General features: G+C 36.2%; 2 protein-coding genes across 3 annotated transcripts; one reads left to right on the top strand and one right to left on the bottom strand.

Moving 5' to 3' along the window:
- Positions 1-548: 548 nt before the first annotated feature.
- On the bottom strand, positions 549-7,207 carry cdk5rap3 (CDK5 regulatory subunit associated protein 3). The gene is made up of 14 exons (XM_028476530.1): positions 7,070-7,207; positions 6,824-6,869; positions 5,747-5,878; positions 4,962-5,062; positions 4,822-4,870; positions 4,179-4,357; positions 3,425-3,561; positions 3,218-3,359; positions 2,495-2,578; positions 2,339-2,423; positions 2,174-2,262; positions 1,779-1,984; positions 707-878; positions 549-634 (listed from the first exon to the last, which is right to left on the bottom strand). The coding sequence occupies exons 1-14, from the start codon at positions 7,073-7,075 to the stop codon at positions 569-571; spliced, it is 1,494 nt and encodes a 497-aa protein (XP_028332331.1). The 5' UTR covers positions 7,076-7,207; the 3' UTR covers positions 549-568.
- A 1,341-nt stretch (positions 7,208-8,548) lies between these two features.
- prr15lb (proline rich 15 like b) lies at positions 8,549-16,175 on the top strand. 2 transcript variants are annotated; one of them, XM_028476533.1, is made up of 2 exons: positions 8,549-8,716; positions 14,719-16,175. In XM_028476533.1, exon 2 carries the CDS (start codon positions 14,734-14,736, stop codon positions 15,067-15,069), a length of 336 nt encoding a protein of 111 aa, XP_028332334.1. In that variant the 5' UTR covers positions 8,549-8,716; positions 14,719-14,733; the 3' UTR covers positions 15,070-16,175. The 2 variants fall into 2 exon arrangements, with proteins under 2 accessions (XP_028332334.1, XP_028332336.1); XM_028476535.1 differs by lacking the exon at positions 8,549-8,716 and adding an exon at positions 14,348-14,402.
- Positions 16,176-16,202: the final 27 nt, after the last annotated feature.

The raw sequence follows: 16,202 nt of genomic DNA, 5'->3' as shown, positions 1-16,202 counted from the left end.
AAACTGGATTAAAAATACCACGTTTTACTTTTCAAAACACACATAATTATCCGTGAAGTGTATAATGCAAAAATATATATTTGGTAAAACAAAAAACACGGTTATTATTCAATTATAAACTGAAAAAAACAAAACTGTACTAATGGACCTCAATGAGACTAGAAACCCAATGAGGAAACTTTTTAAAACAAGAAAATGTTCCAATAAAAACCAGCAACAACAGCTGTTGTTTAACAGAAAACTACCTTTAATATATTATGCAATAATATACAACTTACATTATCATACAGTACATACCAACAAGCTACCATTTTATAAATAATTAATCATGAGCAAACTAGACTCAAGCAAACATGTCAAGACATTACCTACCAAAAAAATATATATATATACATTTGTCCCTTTCTTGGACCTTTTGTTGTAAATTAAATACTGCAGGAGATTAAAAACAAAACTGAGATTTATTTACATATTTCTTGATTGAAATATCAACACTGTAAAAGAAAAGAGACAGTTCAAATGTTTTTAATAAAAACATTTTTTTTTTATTTTTTCTTGTTGATATTTCCTAAACATTGACTCCCATCAGGTTGACTGGCCTGTTGTGGTATCGCTGTGAAATGTCAGCTTCGATCTGAAAACAAACCAAACAGTTAACACTGTGATAACGTGTGTTGTACTAATGGTAATCCTGGATGTGTGATACCAGTTTCTGGAGCTCCCGGGTACATCCTGCCAGCAGGTCAACACGAGGCTCCAGCCTGGACTGCTCCTCCAGGGCCTCTTGCCTCCGCTGGGCCATGGAGGAGGCCTTCAGCAGCAGCATGTCAGCCTGCTTCATCTTCTGCCTCAGCATGTCCGATACCCGCTCCACATACCTGAAAACACAGGCTGCATTAGTAACTATGAACCTGTGGCTTTTTGGCTCCTCTGCCGAGGCTCCATCTCTAATGTAGGGTGACCATATTTTGATTCTCAAATCACACTTGGACCCAACCTGGCAGAACATGACATTTTCTTGACCCTACGGAAAAATACAATATAGTAGATAAATAAGTTGTTATTGTCCATAAGGTTTAAACATCAATTTCTCTTTTTATAACAAAAACTTATAAACAATCTGAAATCAGTGGTGACTTACGTCAATCACCTTTATTATAATTACAACAATCTGTCCTTGAAAATAAAAATCTCATTTAAACCTTCTTAAAATCTCTCAAACATAGAAACCATGAGGAACATCTCCTCCTAGAAACTAAAACTCTAAGAAAACAAAAAAACCCATCAAGGCTTAGAGAACATAGTCATTAATTATACACTTCAATAAATAACTATGACCATAATCTCCTATAGGATAAGTTTCTCTGAACCTCCATGAAGGTTTTATCATCCAGGACATTTTTTAATTACATCCACCAGTATTTGGCCTCTTTCAGTCACTCTCTTCTCTCTGCTGTGTGTGACGATTTTGTCAAAACAAAGCAGCACCTTCAATGATTTCAGCACGTGTGAGTAAAATAAACCCAAACAGATGGAATTTCTCCAATAGAGCAAATATTAGCAGAGTTATGGTCATTAAAATTAACTTATTCTCCGAGATGCGTTCAGGGTCCCTGGGAAACCTGGACACTTTCACCTATTTATTTATAAAATCCAGACAAGACGTGAAAAGAGGACATGTCTGGGTAAATCCAGACGTATGGTCACCCTATCAGTAACAGAACAGCATCAACTGTGATTGAGTATTGACTGTGGGAGGAGCTAAAGTGATCAGTTACCCAGGAGAGGCCAGGATCATGAACAGGTGCTGCATGCGGAGGTTGGTGAGGCGACTCAGGAGGTCCTGGACGTGCGACAGCATCACGTGCACGTGCTGGACGCTCTGAGCCTGGATGACGGACGGAGCAAGCTGGAACATGCTCATGGACACCACGTCTCCTTGTTCCCCCGATTCCTTCGCTCTGTGCGTCAGGAACGCCTCCAGCTGTGGGGACAGAAAACAGTCCTTCATTATAGACGTATAAAGAATAGATCTGTTTCTGTCCTTTGTTATGAACCTTCTCCAGGTAGGTTGGGGCTCTGTGTGACCCCAGCATTAATAGCAGACATATATACTGTAAATACATATATATATATATATATATATAAAGATAATGAACGTAGAGTTTTGTACCTCTAATAGCTCATCAATGAACTGGCTGCGTGACTCAGAGTTTCCTAGTAAACTCAGGGCGTCGTCTCCCCTCGCCACACGGTCTGAGCCTGAAAGACGACAACACATTGGTGCTCGTTACCGTGCGAGCGTAACCATGACAACGAGGTTTTAAAACACACTCACAGTCGGCGCCTACATCTACGACTTCTATTTCAACAGGAACTGCGTCGGTGTCTCCCCAGTCGATGACGTCACCACCACCACTGTCCTGTGGGAGGAGCATCAGAGAGAGTTTTGAAGCTCAAACCGTGCACGAGCTGCTCACCGTGCACGTTTTACCTCAGCGTTCGGCTCCACACTGATTCCCCAGTCTATGCCTTCGTCAACGGCGTCGGAGTCTTTCCCGAAGTCGCCCCAGTCGATCTGCAGAAGATGTTTAGAAAGCGGGAACATGTGATCGCTTTAATAACGCTCGCTGACAAAGAGTTGATGGATACAAATAGATTAACAGTTTAAAAAATAAACATGGAATATTATTTAATGAAAAAAAAATATTTTGGAGAAGTTAAAAATTAAGAAAAAAATCCCCTCAAAAAATTCCAAGAATAAATTAAAAATAAATAAATAAATAATACACATTAAAATATTATTATTCATTTAATAATCCAAAAATGAATATATTATATATATTTTTTATATAAATGCAAATATAAAAAAAATGTAAGTACATGTAAAAATAAAATTACAAAAATGGAAGGAAACACATAAATGCTTAGTAGAAAAAAAACATCCATGTTTAATTAGTGTTACAACAATGTAGCATTATTTGATTCATTTAATTTTAAGCTAAACAGAATGTTTAAAAAAAAAAAATTTAAATATGTTTCTTAAATTTATTCTTGTAAAGACTGAGCAGACATTTAAGGGTCTGAGTACTTCATAATAAAATATCTTGTCTAGAAAAATAAAAACAAATGTATGTAAGTTTGACATCTGTAAAATGTTCATGTATTATTATTATTTTTAAACGGGCATTAATAAGCACAGACAGTAGAAACTCACGGTGCCCTCAGTGAGTGGCTCAGCCTGCTTCTCCACCGTTGGACGTTCTACACTCGTCGGAGCTTCTCCGTGTTTCCACTCGTAAAACGTCACGTTGCCTTTACGCTGAGCAAACGTCAGCAGAGGGAGGACCGGCTCAGACCTACAGGGGTCACCACGGACGTCAGTTTGAACCAATGAACACCGAGCGTTCCTGTGTCCACTAACCAGTCACAGAGGAAGTGTGTGAAGGCTGCGTAGAGCTGGATCTGCTCCTCCAGCTTAGCAGCGTCTCTGCAGATTTCATCCAGAACTCCTGGTAAGTCTTTAACCAGACCCTGGAGCTCCTGAGCCACGTTCTCTCCCTGACAGAGCAACAGCACGCTTTACGTTTACGCCTCAGATACAAACTCACACACAAAACATAGAAAAAAACATAATAAAGTATTCCAAAAACAGAAAATTATGGGAAAAAAATACAAAAATTACTCAAAAAAAAAAAACATACATATTGACAGAAAAACACACAAAAAAAGAGAAACATATATACAAAACAAATTCAAAAACACGACAAAAATACACAAATGGGGCCAAAATAAAAACAAAAAACATAATAGAACAAGATACAGAAAATTACAAAACGACTCCAAAAACACAGAAAATAATGGTAAAATAAACAAATTACTCCCAAACACGCACTACATACTTAATGACAGAAAAATACACACAAAAAATATATATATATACAAAACAACTCCAAAAACACAGAAAATGAAGGAAAAATACACAAATTACTCCAAAAAACCCTGCAAACATACATGACAGAAAAACACACAAAAAAGAGAAAAAAATATTCTTGGCTACTCCAAAAACACACAAATTACTCCAAATTTAAAAAAAAAACATACATAATGGCAGAAAAAGACAAAAAAAGCTCTGATTGGTCGTTATTCTAATGATGACATGAATGTTGATCACTCACAGTGATGCCGTACTGCCTGCAGGAGGCGTAGTAGCGCTCCCTGAGCTCGGAGGCGGACCTGTGAGACTCTGTCTCCCGGCGGCTCAGCTCCTGCTGGAGCTGCTGAGCTTTGATGAGCTGCTTCCTCAGAGCTGGGCCTTCGTAACTCACGTTACGACACAGCAAGCTGGAAACCTCAGCTGAGACACACACAGTCACTTTTAGCTGGACAATCAAGGCCGTCTGGTAACATAGCCCCACCCCTTACCCTCTGAGGTTAAAAGTGACAATAATGGGTCAACATATGTGACATCAAGTGCCAAAAATGTGCATGAAAGGCAATTAAATTTGATATAGAAGTAGCAGAAATGGGAGTAATGCAGCAAAAATGCATTAAAAGGAGTAAAAATATGGCAAGAAAAAGTGATGAAAATAGGTTAAAATATGGAAAGTTTGGTGTAGTTGCAGAAAAAGGGTAAAAATAGGCAAAATTGGGCTTAAATTATTCAAAAAAAGGCCTTGAAGGCATCTGGCAACCCCCTCCCAGTGTCTTGCAATCACAAATGGGGTCCCAAACTCAAGGTTCAGAACCACTGGTTTAGATTAAACCTTGAGTTTATAATATTGATCCATTTAAAGCAAAGATGAAGTCACACAGACGTACCTAAGTAGACGTTATCCTCCTCGTAAAGGGACACGATCTCCTGCCAGTCCTGTCACAGGGCAAAGAGAAACACACAACATATACAAACCATTCCTGACTTTTATTTACAAACAGAGACGAGCGCTTTGAGCTGCTCTCACCTTCATCCTTTGAGACGAATACCTGCCAAAGATGTTCTTGGAAGAAGCCTCGGTTCCTTTGAGCAGCTCAACGATCCTCAGGCAGTGGAAGTAGTGGATGTCTGTGAGTAAAAATACTGGATTAACGTCTGTACGCACCCTTTTTACCACTTTTCTGCCCACTCTAATTTGCAACTTTTAAAATCCCATTTCACCACCTTTTCAGGTCACTTATAACCCATTTTATTTCTGATGATCTGTGTTATAAAACATTACATTTAATGCACATATGTTTTATTGTATTGTGCTGAGCAAATGGTCTAGATCCTAGGTTCCCAGAATGGGGTACGGGTACCCCCAGAGGTACGCATATTGTCATGGGGGTACGTGAATAGAAATGAAAAAACATTGATTAATGTACCCGTGACGTCAGTCCCTGCAGGATTTTCTCTTTCAAATTTAATTAATTTTGAGACCAATTTTTATTTAATTTGTGGAAATTATGTTAAGTAGTTGCAGGAAAATTGACTTCTTTGAAGATTTTAAATTCAAAATGACTGCAGTCATTGGAAAAAAGCATGAGAAAATTGCGATTCTCCAAATATTGTGGAATACACATTGAATTTCTGTATTTAGATATCCTAGCTGATTTATCTACAACTGAATTATTTGGTAATGTGGACAATTTTTTTTTCTGTCTTTTTAACGTTCTCCTAACATCTAAATTAATGTAAACAGTGAGCGACAGCATTAAAGTCTGACATGTCACCAGTTATAATGGTCACCAGTTGAACTGATGCACCTACAGGATCCAGACAGAAGTCGTTTGATCTCCTCGTTCTCAGGCATGTCCTGGATGGCGCTGTTGATTTTCCCTCTGATGACTTTGACAGAGTTTTGCCATTTCAGGTTACAGTGACGTCGGTCCACCAGCCAGTCTGACAGGAGAGGAATGGTTAGAAATCTCTGGTTCACGTCATAAAGAAGGGTCCAGTACTTGTAGTGAGGCTGCGCTCTCTATAGATATATAAAATGTCACTAGTTAGCATCATATGCTAATAAGAGGGTGGGGAAAGAAATTTCAGGCTTGCCATTGGCTTTTGAAAGTATTACAACCAATCAGAGAGCTGGATTTGGTTCTAATCCCTCCTACTAATTACATCATGTCTACTAGTGTAGTGAATCTTTGGGCTTTACTAGTAGCACGAGTGACATATTTTAAGTGTTCTAGTAATACTAGTAACCAAAAAAGTTTTTAATTTTTAGATTTTTTGTAATTTATATTTTATTTTAAAATGAGTTACATTTTTTACATTTAATTTGTGTGTGTTTAAACCATTATTACACATTTTTCAATGTAACGCACACATTTTACAACAACCACAATTTGTAAAAAATAAAAAAAGTTGTTTTCTAGTTTTAGTCCAATAAGATCAACTAATGATACATCTATAAAAAAAAAAATAATAAAAAAAATACAGACAAAATTTTTTTTTAAATCTAATTTAAAAAGTGACAAAAACGAGGAATATGAGACTTAACCAGCCTATACAGTTTTTGTTGTTTTTTTGTTTTTAAAAAAAAAAAGACAGAGAATAAAAGAATAAAATATATACAAACAGACTTACTAGATTTGTCTTATTTATAAACAGATGGTATTAAAAAGAATCACATTGGCAACAATTATGCGATTTTTTTTTTTTTTGCTGCACATCGAGTCTTAGAATTGTTCCCTGTTTTCACTTTAAAAAGGCTCAATAAACCACTACAAAAGTTTTATGAATAATAAATGTTTCTATGTGGTTCTGCGGTAGTATAAATGGTGTAAAAGTGTGAAGTTTGGAGTGTTTTCAGGTGAAATAAATGCACTGTCACAGTCTTACCCATAAGTTTGCTGGTCTGGATGTCGATGGGTAGATTTTGAATATTCTGTAAACATTACAAACATAAAACACTGTTAAAAAACAAATGTAATGACGTTTAAAAGTTGATTTGATTAAGATTTTTACTCCAAACGAGCCGCGGCAGTTTTAAGAGATCTTTGGACTTTACGCTTTAAATACACTAAAATAAGACATCCCAGGTATATTTTATAGATTAAAAAAGACACTAAACGTATCCCTACTTACCTCCATGACGTCTTTCCTCCATTAAATGTTGAGATTTAAGGTTTAAAATCGTTTTTTTGTGCCACAGTTACACACAGCTTCTAGGCATAGTCAGGATCCCACCATTAGTGACACGTCACACACAGCAGCCAATGGCGAGCGGCGATGTTCTTGTGTTTCTACAAGGCGACCAATCATCATTCAAGTTACTAAAAAAGTCGATGTTTGTGCTTGTGAATATGAAGTGAAAGCTTCTAACAGCAGGGGGCGCTAGATATTCACAAATACTACTAATAATGATACAAAGAAGATAAAACAACAAATCATAAAATACATTAAACAAAGAAATAAAAGTAAACAAAAAATAAATTAAGTTAACAATAATGCATTGGATTTTATATAGTAATTTTCTTAGACACTCAAAGCGCTTTACATTGACGTGCATTATTCTTTCACTCCACACAGTAGGGGTGGTAAGCTACTATTGTAGCCACAGCTGCCCTGGGGCAGACTGACATAGTGCCCCATCGGACCCTCCGACCACCACCAACTCTCACTCACACACCACATTCATACAAGGCAATGTGGGTAAAGTGCCTTGCCCAAGGACACAACTACAATGACTTGCAAGATTCAAACCCCCAACCCTTTGGTTATTGGACGACCTACTCTACCACTGAGCCTAATTTTGTTTTGCTCCCAAAGCAAACGCACAAAATTACAGACAAATACACAAAACAACAACAGAAATGCACAAAATGATCGCAACAACAGAAAAATACACACAAGAAAAAACTAATATGAACAAAAGAAAAACCCCACAATGTGAGAAAAATACACAAAGTGACTTGGAAAAACTTACAAAATGACAGAAAAAAATACACGTAAAGAAAATCAAATATGACAACAAAAAACACCAAACAAAATAACATAACAATGACCCTAAAAAAACAAAACAACAACAAAGACAGAAAATCTGAACAGTGATTTGTTGGTGGCTCCCATGCAGTGCACAGGCTTAGTTTTTAGTCACAGACAAAGTTACAGGTCATTTGAATTGTGGCCAAACTTGCAAACCTGTCAGCGTTTGGACTGAAGTTCATGCAAAGCAGCTGCTCAGTGTCCGTCTGAGTATGTGTCCATTTTAACTTTAAGGTTGTTCTAAAATAGGTAAAGAATAAAGCCCACGCTCTCTCCACAATAAAGAAAAATAAAATAAATCAGACTATTGACAGAGTTTGAGATTGTTGCTGTTCACTTTATTCCAATTTTCATTTAAATCTTTCAGTTTCCTTCCAACATGAGGCCATTGGAAACAATATGGAACAACCACTGCACAGGCTGAATTATGGTTTAGGATCCTCAGACTTTTAAATATTATATTCTGTATTTTCCTCCATATTTGATTCTAATTCTGTCGTTTTTTGACTCCAAAGTTCATGTGAAAGCACCAACAAAGAGACTCATAACAGTAACACACCTACAGGGCGGGCCTTTGGGTGTGTGTGCGTGTGTAGGGGAACCAGAGAGAAAGAGATGCTGCACCTGTACACCAACACCTGAGAAACCTGGCTTACCTTTCAAAATAAAACCACAACACACAGAGAGCGTGAGAGGAGCATGAAATAAAATGAAGGCACAGTGAGAACTTCTGAGTCCACGTCAAAGGTAAGAGAACTCTTCTCCACTGCTTTATCTGAGCTATTCAACTAAAGCCTGAAAGTCTGAGCTCCACTATCGACTGAGAGACGCTGAAGGAAGGATCTAAAGAGAAAATGAGGTTTCAACAACACAAAGTCTTTGTGTTGCCTTGAATATTTTAAGGAACAAACAGTGACAGCAGCTCTGTGTGCGGGAAAAAAGAAATGATCTGAAAATTCATTAAAAACTCGTCTCCTCCACAAACTTCAGCTCTTTACTGACAGTCTGTGCAGCGGCCGCTTCATATTCCTAAAAAATATTACACTTTGTTTTCATTTTGTCCATTCTACTGTTATATTTATTATTATCACTATTACTGTTAATAATATGAATCATTTAATATGTAATTAAATGTGTGTGTAGGTGTGTTTCTTTGTGTTTGTGTTGTATAATGGGAATAATGTCATTTTGTGTATTTATTTATTAGTCATTTTCTGTGTTTTCAGTTGCTTTGTGTCTTTGTGTATTTTTTGTCTCATTTTGAGTCTTTTTGGTGTATTTTTTAAGTTCTATTATTCTTTTATTTATGTAGTTGTTTCATGTTTTTTGTACTTTTGTGTATTTGTCTTATTGTTCTGTGTATTTTCTCGTCAGTTTTGCATTACTGTGTATTGAGAAATTTTTGATGTCATCATTTTCTTTTTCATTTTCCTTTGTTATTTTTGTGTATTTTTTTTCTCCGCTTTGAAATATTACTGTTGTTTTCTGTCCTCGTTGTGTCTCTATTGTGTAGTTCTTATGTTTTTGTTTTCATTTTTTTTTATTGTTTTTCAGTAACTGTTTTATATTTTTTGTGTATTTTTCTTCTGGCTTTGGTGTATTTTTGGAAGTTTTAAAAAAAGGATCAGTTTTGTATTACTGTTGTATGGAGAACGTTTAGTTTTTTTTACATAAACTTGATGTTGTCATTTTCTGTATGTTGTTTTTTAATTTTAATTTGTTATTTTTGTGTCTTTTTTGTTCTACCTTTTAAATCATTACTGTCATTTTCTGTCCTTGTTGTGTTTCTATATAGATACATCTGTTCAAAACTTTATGAAACTGAATATTTTTGTCATTTACTGTAAATTCTATGGCGTATTTTCAATCTTTATAGATGATTGAGGTTTAACGTAACATTCTCTGCGTAAAAGGAAAAAATGAATAAATAAATGAATGAATGACAGGATGGAACAGCTGAGTGTGAAGTTCACTGAGCTTTTATGTATAGGTTCATGTACTTTTGAACCTTTAACGAGTGGAAAAGAAGAGATTTGGATTTCAAAGACGACCAATCAGAGTAGAGCACTGCTCAACATTCACCAACAATGTTTAAAAAACATTTTAAAACAGTAAATAAAAACCAAAAGAGACATTTATCTAGATTAAATACATGTGGAAAACACATCCAATCACTGCGTCCCTCAAAGCATTCATAGACATACAGTAGTTGATATTTCAGTGATTCATAATGAGCAGAGCAGCGCTCATTTTTCTATAATCATTGATTCAATGTAACAGAAAGACTGAAACCTCGAGAAGCATCAAACATTTGACCTGCTGCTGTTAGTGATTTTCACACACGCGCGCACACATGCACGCACACACAGTAACTTATTGAAAGGCCTCCTTTGTGTCAACATCAGGTTAGTCTCAAAGGTCATCACTAAGTCAAACAAAAAGAAATATGTACTGACACAAACTGATACACACACACACACACACACACTGCTACACACAAATTAGAAACATACATGCACTGCTGGACACACATTAGAAACATATATACTGTTACACACACATTAGAGAGACACATACACTGCTACACTCACATTAGAAACACACAAACACTGCTACACACAGATAATTCAGAGTGCTAGCACACTGCTAAGTGCGAACATTACACTGCTAACACACATTAGAGACACACACTGCTAATTGCTGATACACTGATAACACACACTGGGGTTCTGCAGGGCTCTGTACTTGGTATCCTTTAGTTCGTCATTGATATCAGTGTTGTGTGTCTAAATGTGTCTGATGCTAACATGCTAAATGCTAGCATACATACAGTTACTCTCTACTGTGGACAAACTCTTGTTCAACTCATTAAATCTCTGCACAAACCTTTGACGCTTTCAGAACTCTCGACTCGATTTGTTCAAACTCAACAGTTTTCGCTCTGAGGGCTTTTATTTTGAAAACACTTTGTTTCTCATTTGATTTCACACTAAAAAGGTTTTGTTGCTACTTTTTTTTTTAAGCTGAGCTGGATTATGATGATTTGTGACATGCTTTGTCCCATTCTGCTTTCTTGTTTCCTGTAGTTTATTATGTTTGATTAAATGTTTATAAAATGTAAACAATCATAAATAAATGAATAAATTATTTTACTCCATATTTTGTTTTCTCGTCATAACAATTTTAAAGTCTCTACCATTTATTTAATACCAAGTATTTTTTAATATTTTAAAAAATTATTTCTTTTGCCCCTCATACAATATTATTTAATCTAAAATGTGAATTTTCAGTGATTGTTTTATCTTCTAATATTACTATATATTTGTTTCTATACATGTTGTTTTATGCCTTTTTTAAATAGCTTTTATTATTTTTTAACACAAAATCAATGTTTTTGATTCACATTTTAAGTTCATTAATTTCTAATTATTCAGATGATTAAATATTTTAAATGTCAGGATGAAAGAAATATTTCAGAGACTTTTTGTTTGGGAAAGTTTGTTTTTTGTTGTTTTGCAAAAATTACTGAGTGGAAGGTCAACAAGAAAATACAAATTATCTGCAAAGGTTTGTAGGAAACAAAAGGAAGGAGACAAGAAATAATAGAGAAGAAAGGCTAATTTACATAAATAATCTGGAGTTCATAATATCAGTCTGATAGAATATTTAAACAAATAAGTGGACCTGATAGCATAGCCCCACCGCTGGTGGCTACGTGCTAAGCTAATAAACATGTAGGACTGGTGGCTGTGTGCTAAGCTAACCAAACATGTAGACTGATTGCTATGTGCTAAGCTAATAAACAACTGGGACTGGTGGCTACGTGCTAAACTAACAAACATGTGGGGCTGGTGGCTACATGCTAAGCTAACAAATGTGGGATGGGTTGCTAAATGCTAAGCTAACCAAAAGTGGACTGGTCAATATGTGCAAAGCTAACAAACATGTGGGATGGTTGACTATGTGCTAAGCTAACAAACATATGGGATGGGTCGCTATGTGCTAAACTAACAAACAAGTGGGACTGGTAGCTACGTGAAAACCTAACAAACATTTTTGACTGGTCTCTACGTGCTAAGCTACCAAACATGTGGGACTGGTGGCTATGGGCTTAACTAACATACATGTAGCGCTGGTCGCTACGTCCTAAGCTAACAAATATATTCCACTGGTAGCTACGTGCTAAGCTAACATAAATGTGGAACTGGTTGCTACGTGCTAAGCTAACAAAAATATGAAACTGGTCTCTACGTGCTAAGCTAACAAACATGTAGGACTGGTTGCTACGTGCTAAGCTAACAAACATGTGGAACTGGTCTCCGTGTAATAGGCTAACAAACATATTTGACTGATGGCTACGTGCTAAGCTAACAGACATTTTTAACTGGTAACTACGTGCTAAGCTAATAACCATGTGGGACTGGTTGCTATGTGCGAAGCTAACCAAACACGTGACACGAGCTAACAATCAAGTGTAGTGGTCTCTGTATTGAGGTCCTTCAGTCTCAGAGGAAGGAGAACATTTATTGTCTGTAACACGTAAACGAGGATTCATTTTTAAGTTTTTAAGAAATATGAAAAGGATGCTTCACAGACTGACAGAAAATAATAATAATATTTGATTATTAGATAATTCGACAGAAAGGTAAAAAGCAGGCTGGCTGTGAGTGGAATTAGAAACGTGTGCTCGACTCGTCTGACTCACAGCAGGTGAAACATCACGTGTTCAGATAAGAACAGGAGCGTCTCTCTGTATTTGCATTAAAGCTCTGATGAAAACCATGCACGCACACACACTGATGTGGTTGCATTATGGAGGCTTGTGTAAAGGGAGTTTCACCCTCAGCTTTGTGTTGAATGCAGACACGCCTTTGCCTTCTTCTGAAACACTTTTTGTTTTCTGCTCCCATCAAAATCACATTGTCAACTCCCAAACTTACCGTTTACTGAACTATTCAGGCCTATATTTGTGAGGTGTTAGTAATAATAAACTGTTGTATCAGATGATATATTATATATTTCTGCCTCTTTCTGACAGTTTTCTAACAATCGTGCAATGAATTGTTTTTTAATGTCACAATAAAAACACAAAAATTATAAAGATATTTAAAAAACAATACAAAACGTAAAATAATATGTTTAAATCAAAGTGGTTCAAAACAAGATCTTTTTTTTCAAATTACAAGCTTTGGGAAAATGTTTGCTAAATAAAATGTAATTTAGATATTCCAGTAAACTTTTCCCTCTCTATACTTTACTACTGATATCTATGTTGTATAGATAATTCTGTGCTGTGATATATTCTCTAATATATTCATTATTTCTTGTCATTTTGAATACTAAACATTTAATGTTTATTAATCATCATTCATTCTAAATGAAAATGTAAAAGTTTCTAATTTCCAGTTGTTCACCATTATTTAAATATTTTGTAGTCCTATTTGCTTGTTGATTTTATAAGAATATAAATAAAAATAAAACTGAAATGTAATGATGTGCCATTGCTGCACAGATGAAAAGTGGGCGTAATAACGTAATAATACGTGTAACCTCTTAATCGCAGCGATCTGACCTGGATGTTCTGATCGTTGTCTCCATCAGTAACTCTACACTGCTTTTATTGTGAAGGTGTACAGATACAGATTAAAAGCATTGTTTGTTGGAGTGAAAGCATGTTTTTACTGAACGTTTCTTATAGAATAAAGACAGTGACACGCCTTCATCCACAGCAGCAGATTGAGCACTGATAAGCATCTTTCTTTTATTGGTCTACATATGAATGTATTTATCTATCCTGAAATAATGTGTCACAGTTGTTCATTTGTCAAGTGTTCAAAATAAAAGAACCAAACACTAAAAACATTGGAAAATATTTAAAAAGCAATAAAAACTCAAAAAAATTGTAAATAAATACATAATTTTAAAAACATTAAAACATTTAAAAAAAACATGTATATGAAACTATAAAAATATAGTTAGACCTGAATATAAAACATAATAAAACCATTAGAAAGGCATTGTTTAAACTACACTACAAAATAAAAGCTTTTTTCTGACCGTTCTTATGTAACGTTCTCTCTCTTGGTGTCTTCAGATCAGATCAGATTACACGTACCGACATCAGATCTGATTAGATTATTAATTCATCACAGGGTCAGGTGTTTCCTCTGCGTGGGGTCGAGTTACAGCCCGACGTCGCTATGAGACGCCAAAATAAAACTGCTGTTATCAGCAGGAAGTGGAAAATGCTGTTTTAGAGCGTCAGAGGTTTTTGAACTCACACAGTATCTAAAACTGATCAGATTAGTTAATGAGTTACTAGGTTTAGTTAATAAGTTACTAAGTTAGATCTCAAGTAGATCTCAGGTAGAGCTCAAGTAGATCTCAAGTAGATCTCGGGTATACCTTGGATAGATCTGAAGTTGTATCTCAGGTAGATCTCAATGTTGTGTTTCAGTTGTATCTCAGGTAGATCTCATAGTTGTATCTCAGGTAGATCTCATAGTTGTATCTCAGGTAGATCTCATAGTTGTATCTCAGGTAGATCTCATAGTTGTATCTCAGGTAGATCTCATAGTTGTATCTCAGGTAGATCTCATAGTTGTATCTCAGGTAGATCTCATAGTTGTATCTCAGGTAAATTTCAGTAGATGTCAGGTAGATCTAAGTTTAGTTGATAATTACTAGGTTTAGTTAGTTCAGATCTCAGTGGCTTTATTTCCTGAACGTGCTCTCTGATCCCTATACAGATCCGACACTCCGTCATGGCCGACCCGAGCTGGTGGAAGCTGACCTTCTCCCGCAAGAAAAAGTCCGAACCCAAGGTTCTGTACGAGATCCCGGCCGAGCATGGCAGCAACACGGGCCACGCCCCGCCCGTTGACCACATGGACAGCCAGCTCAACGCGCGGCTGGAGAAGATCGTGGACAAGTCGTCGTCGTCCACCAAAGGACGACACGTCAAGGTGTCGCACTCCGGACGCTTCAAGGAGAAGAAGAAGGTCCGAGCCACGCTGGCCGAGAACCCAAACCTGTACGCGGACCACCACCTCAGCCATGAGAACCACAAGAAGAAGAGCGAGAAGAAGAGCGACATGTAGCCCCCACAGAGGGGGCGGAGTCCTGCGACATGTAGCCCATAGAGGGGGCGGAGTCCTGCTCACGTGTCATAACCAGTGAGAACTGAGGATTCCAAACACACACGCACACACTTCACTCCTTATCCTCCGTGTTGTTAGCTTAGCGAGCTAACGGCGGCGTGTCAACAGGAGACAGACTGACGCAGGACGCTGAGTCATCGTATTTACAACAGAGCTGACCATACTTTTCTCAGCATTTAACGACCTGATGGGCAAAGCCAAACATTAACTGGAAGAACAAATGGTTTGTGTTTTAGTCATTTTGTTTAGCTTTGTTTCAGTTTTGTATGTTTTTGTTTACTTTTTTTTCAAACAGTCTCACGTTGTGTTTTTAAACCAATTACAAACATTCATAGAAACATAGAGCATCTCAATGCAAGCTTATGTCCAATGCTAATGCTAATGCAACTGCTGCTGTTAAACAGAATGACACAGCATTAATACCTGATACAGCCCCGCCCACACTGCCCCCTGCTGGCAGAACAAAGCAGAGTAACGAGTGATCAAAACCTAAACAGGGCTAATTTTTACCCAAATAATATTTATAAAAACACTATTGAATCAACCAAGCTAGAGGCTAAAATGTCCCGCAGTGTGTATTAATTAGGTTTTAACTAGATCTTGAAGGAACCGCTTACTTTGAAATCACTGGATTCATTTTGTAGCTTTAGGCTTTTGTTTATCTTGTCATTATTTGTCGTTTTTGCTTGAATATTAGAAAAAGAAATTATATAAATAAATACATTTGTGTATATTTTGAATAAAAATGTGGAGTGAAATATGTTTTCAGGCATTAAAAATATTAATTGAATTTAATATTTCTGTCACTGACGAACCAGTAAGTTTTGATGAAAAAAATACTAATACTTTTTGGAATACAAATGTTAGATTGTAAGAGAACATGATAAACTAGTAAATAAGTACGTTTCTAATCATTAATTGTTTTGTTTTTTTAATTAAAATGATCATTAATTCTTAAAATGACGTATTTTTTCCCAACATGTTGATATTTGATGATTATTATGACGTGTGTATGGTTCATTAAAAAATATTTTATGTAACTTTTACACAATAGGACGATGATTTTCTCTGTT

Source organism: Gouania willdenowi, chromosome 19 (genome assembly GCF_900634775.1).
Source record: "Gouania willdenowi chromosome 19, fGouWil2.1, whole genome shotgun sequence".
NCBI lineage: Eukaryota > Metazoa > Chordata > Actinopteri > Blenniiformes > Gobiesocidae > Gouania > Gouania willdenowi.
This window is presented reverse-complemented; position numbering and strand designations above follow the sequence as displayed.

Coding starts and splice junctions, on each gene's coding strand:
- cdk5rap3 (XM_028476530.1), bottom strand. Junction 4,871..4,961: donor ATTCGTCTCAAAGGATGAAG/GTGAGAGCAGCT, acceptor GCCCTGTGACAG/GACTGGCAGGAGATCGTGTC. Junction 879..1,778: donor ATGATCCTGGCCTCTCCTGG/GTAACTGATCAC, acceptor CTGTGTTTTCAG/GTATGTGGAGCGGGTATCGG.
- prr15lb (XM_028476533.1), top strand. CDS start 14,734: ATGGCCGACCCGAGCTGGTGGAAGCTGACCTTCTCCCGCAAGAAAAAG.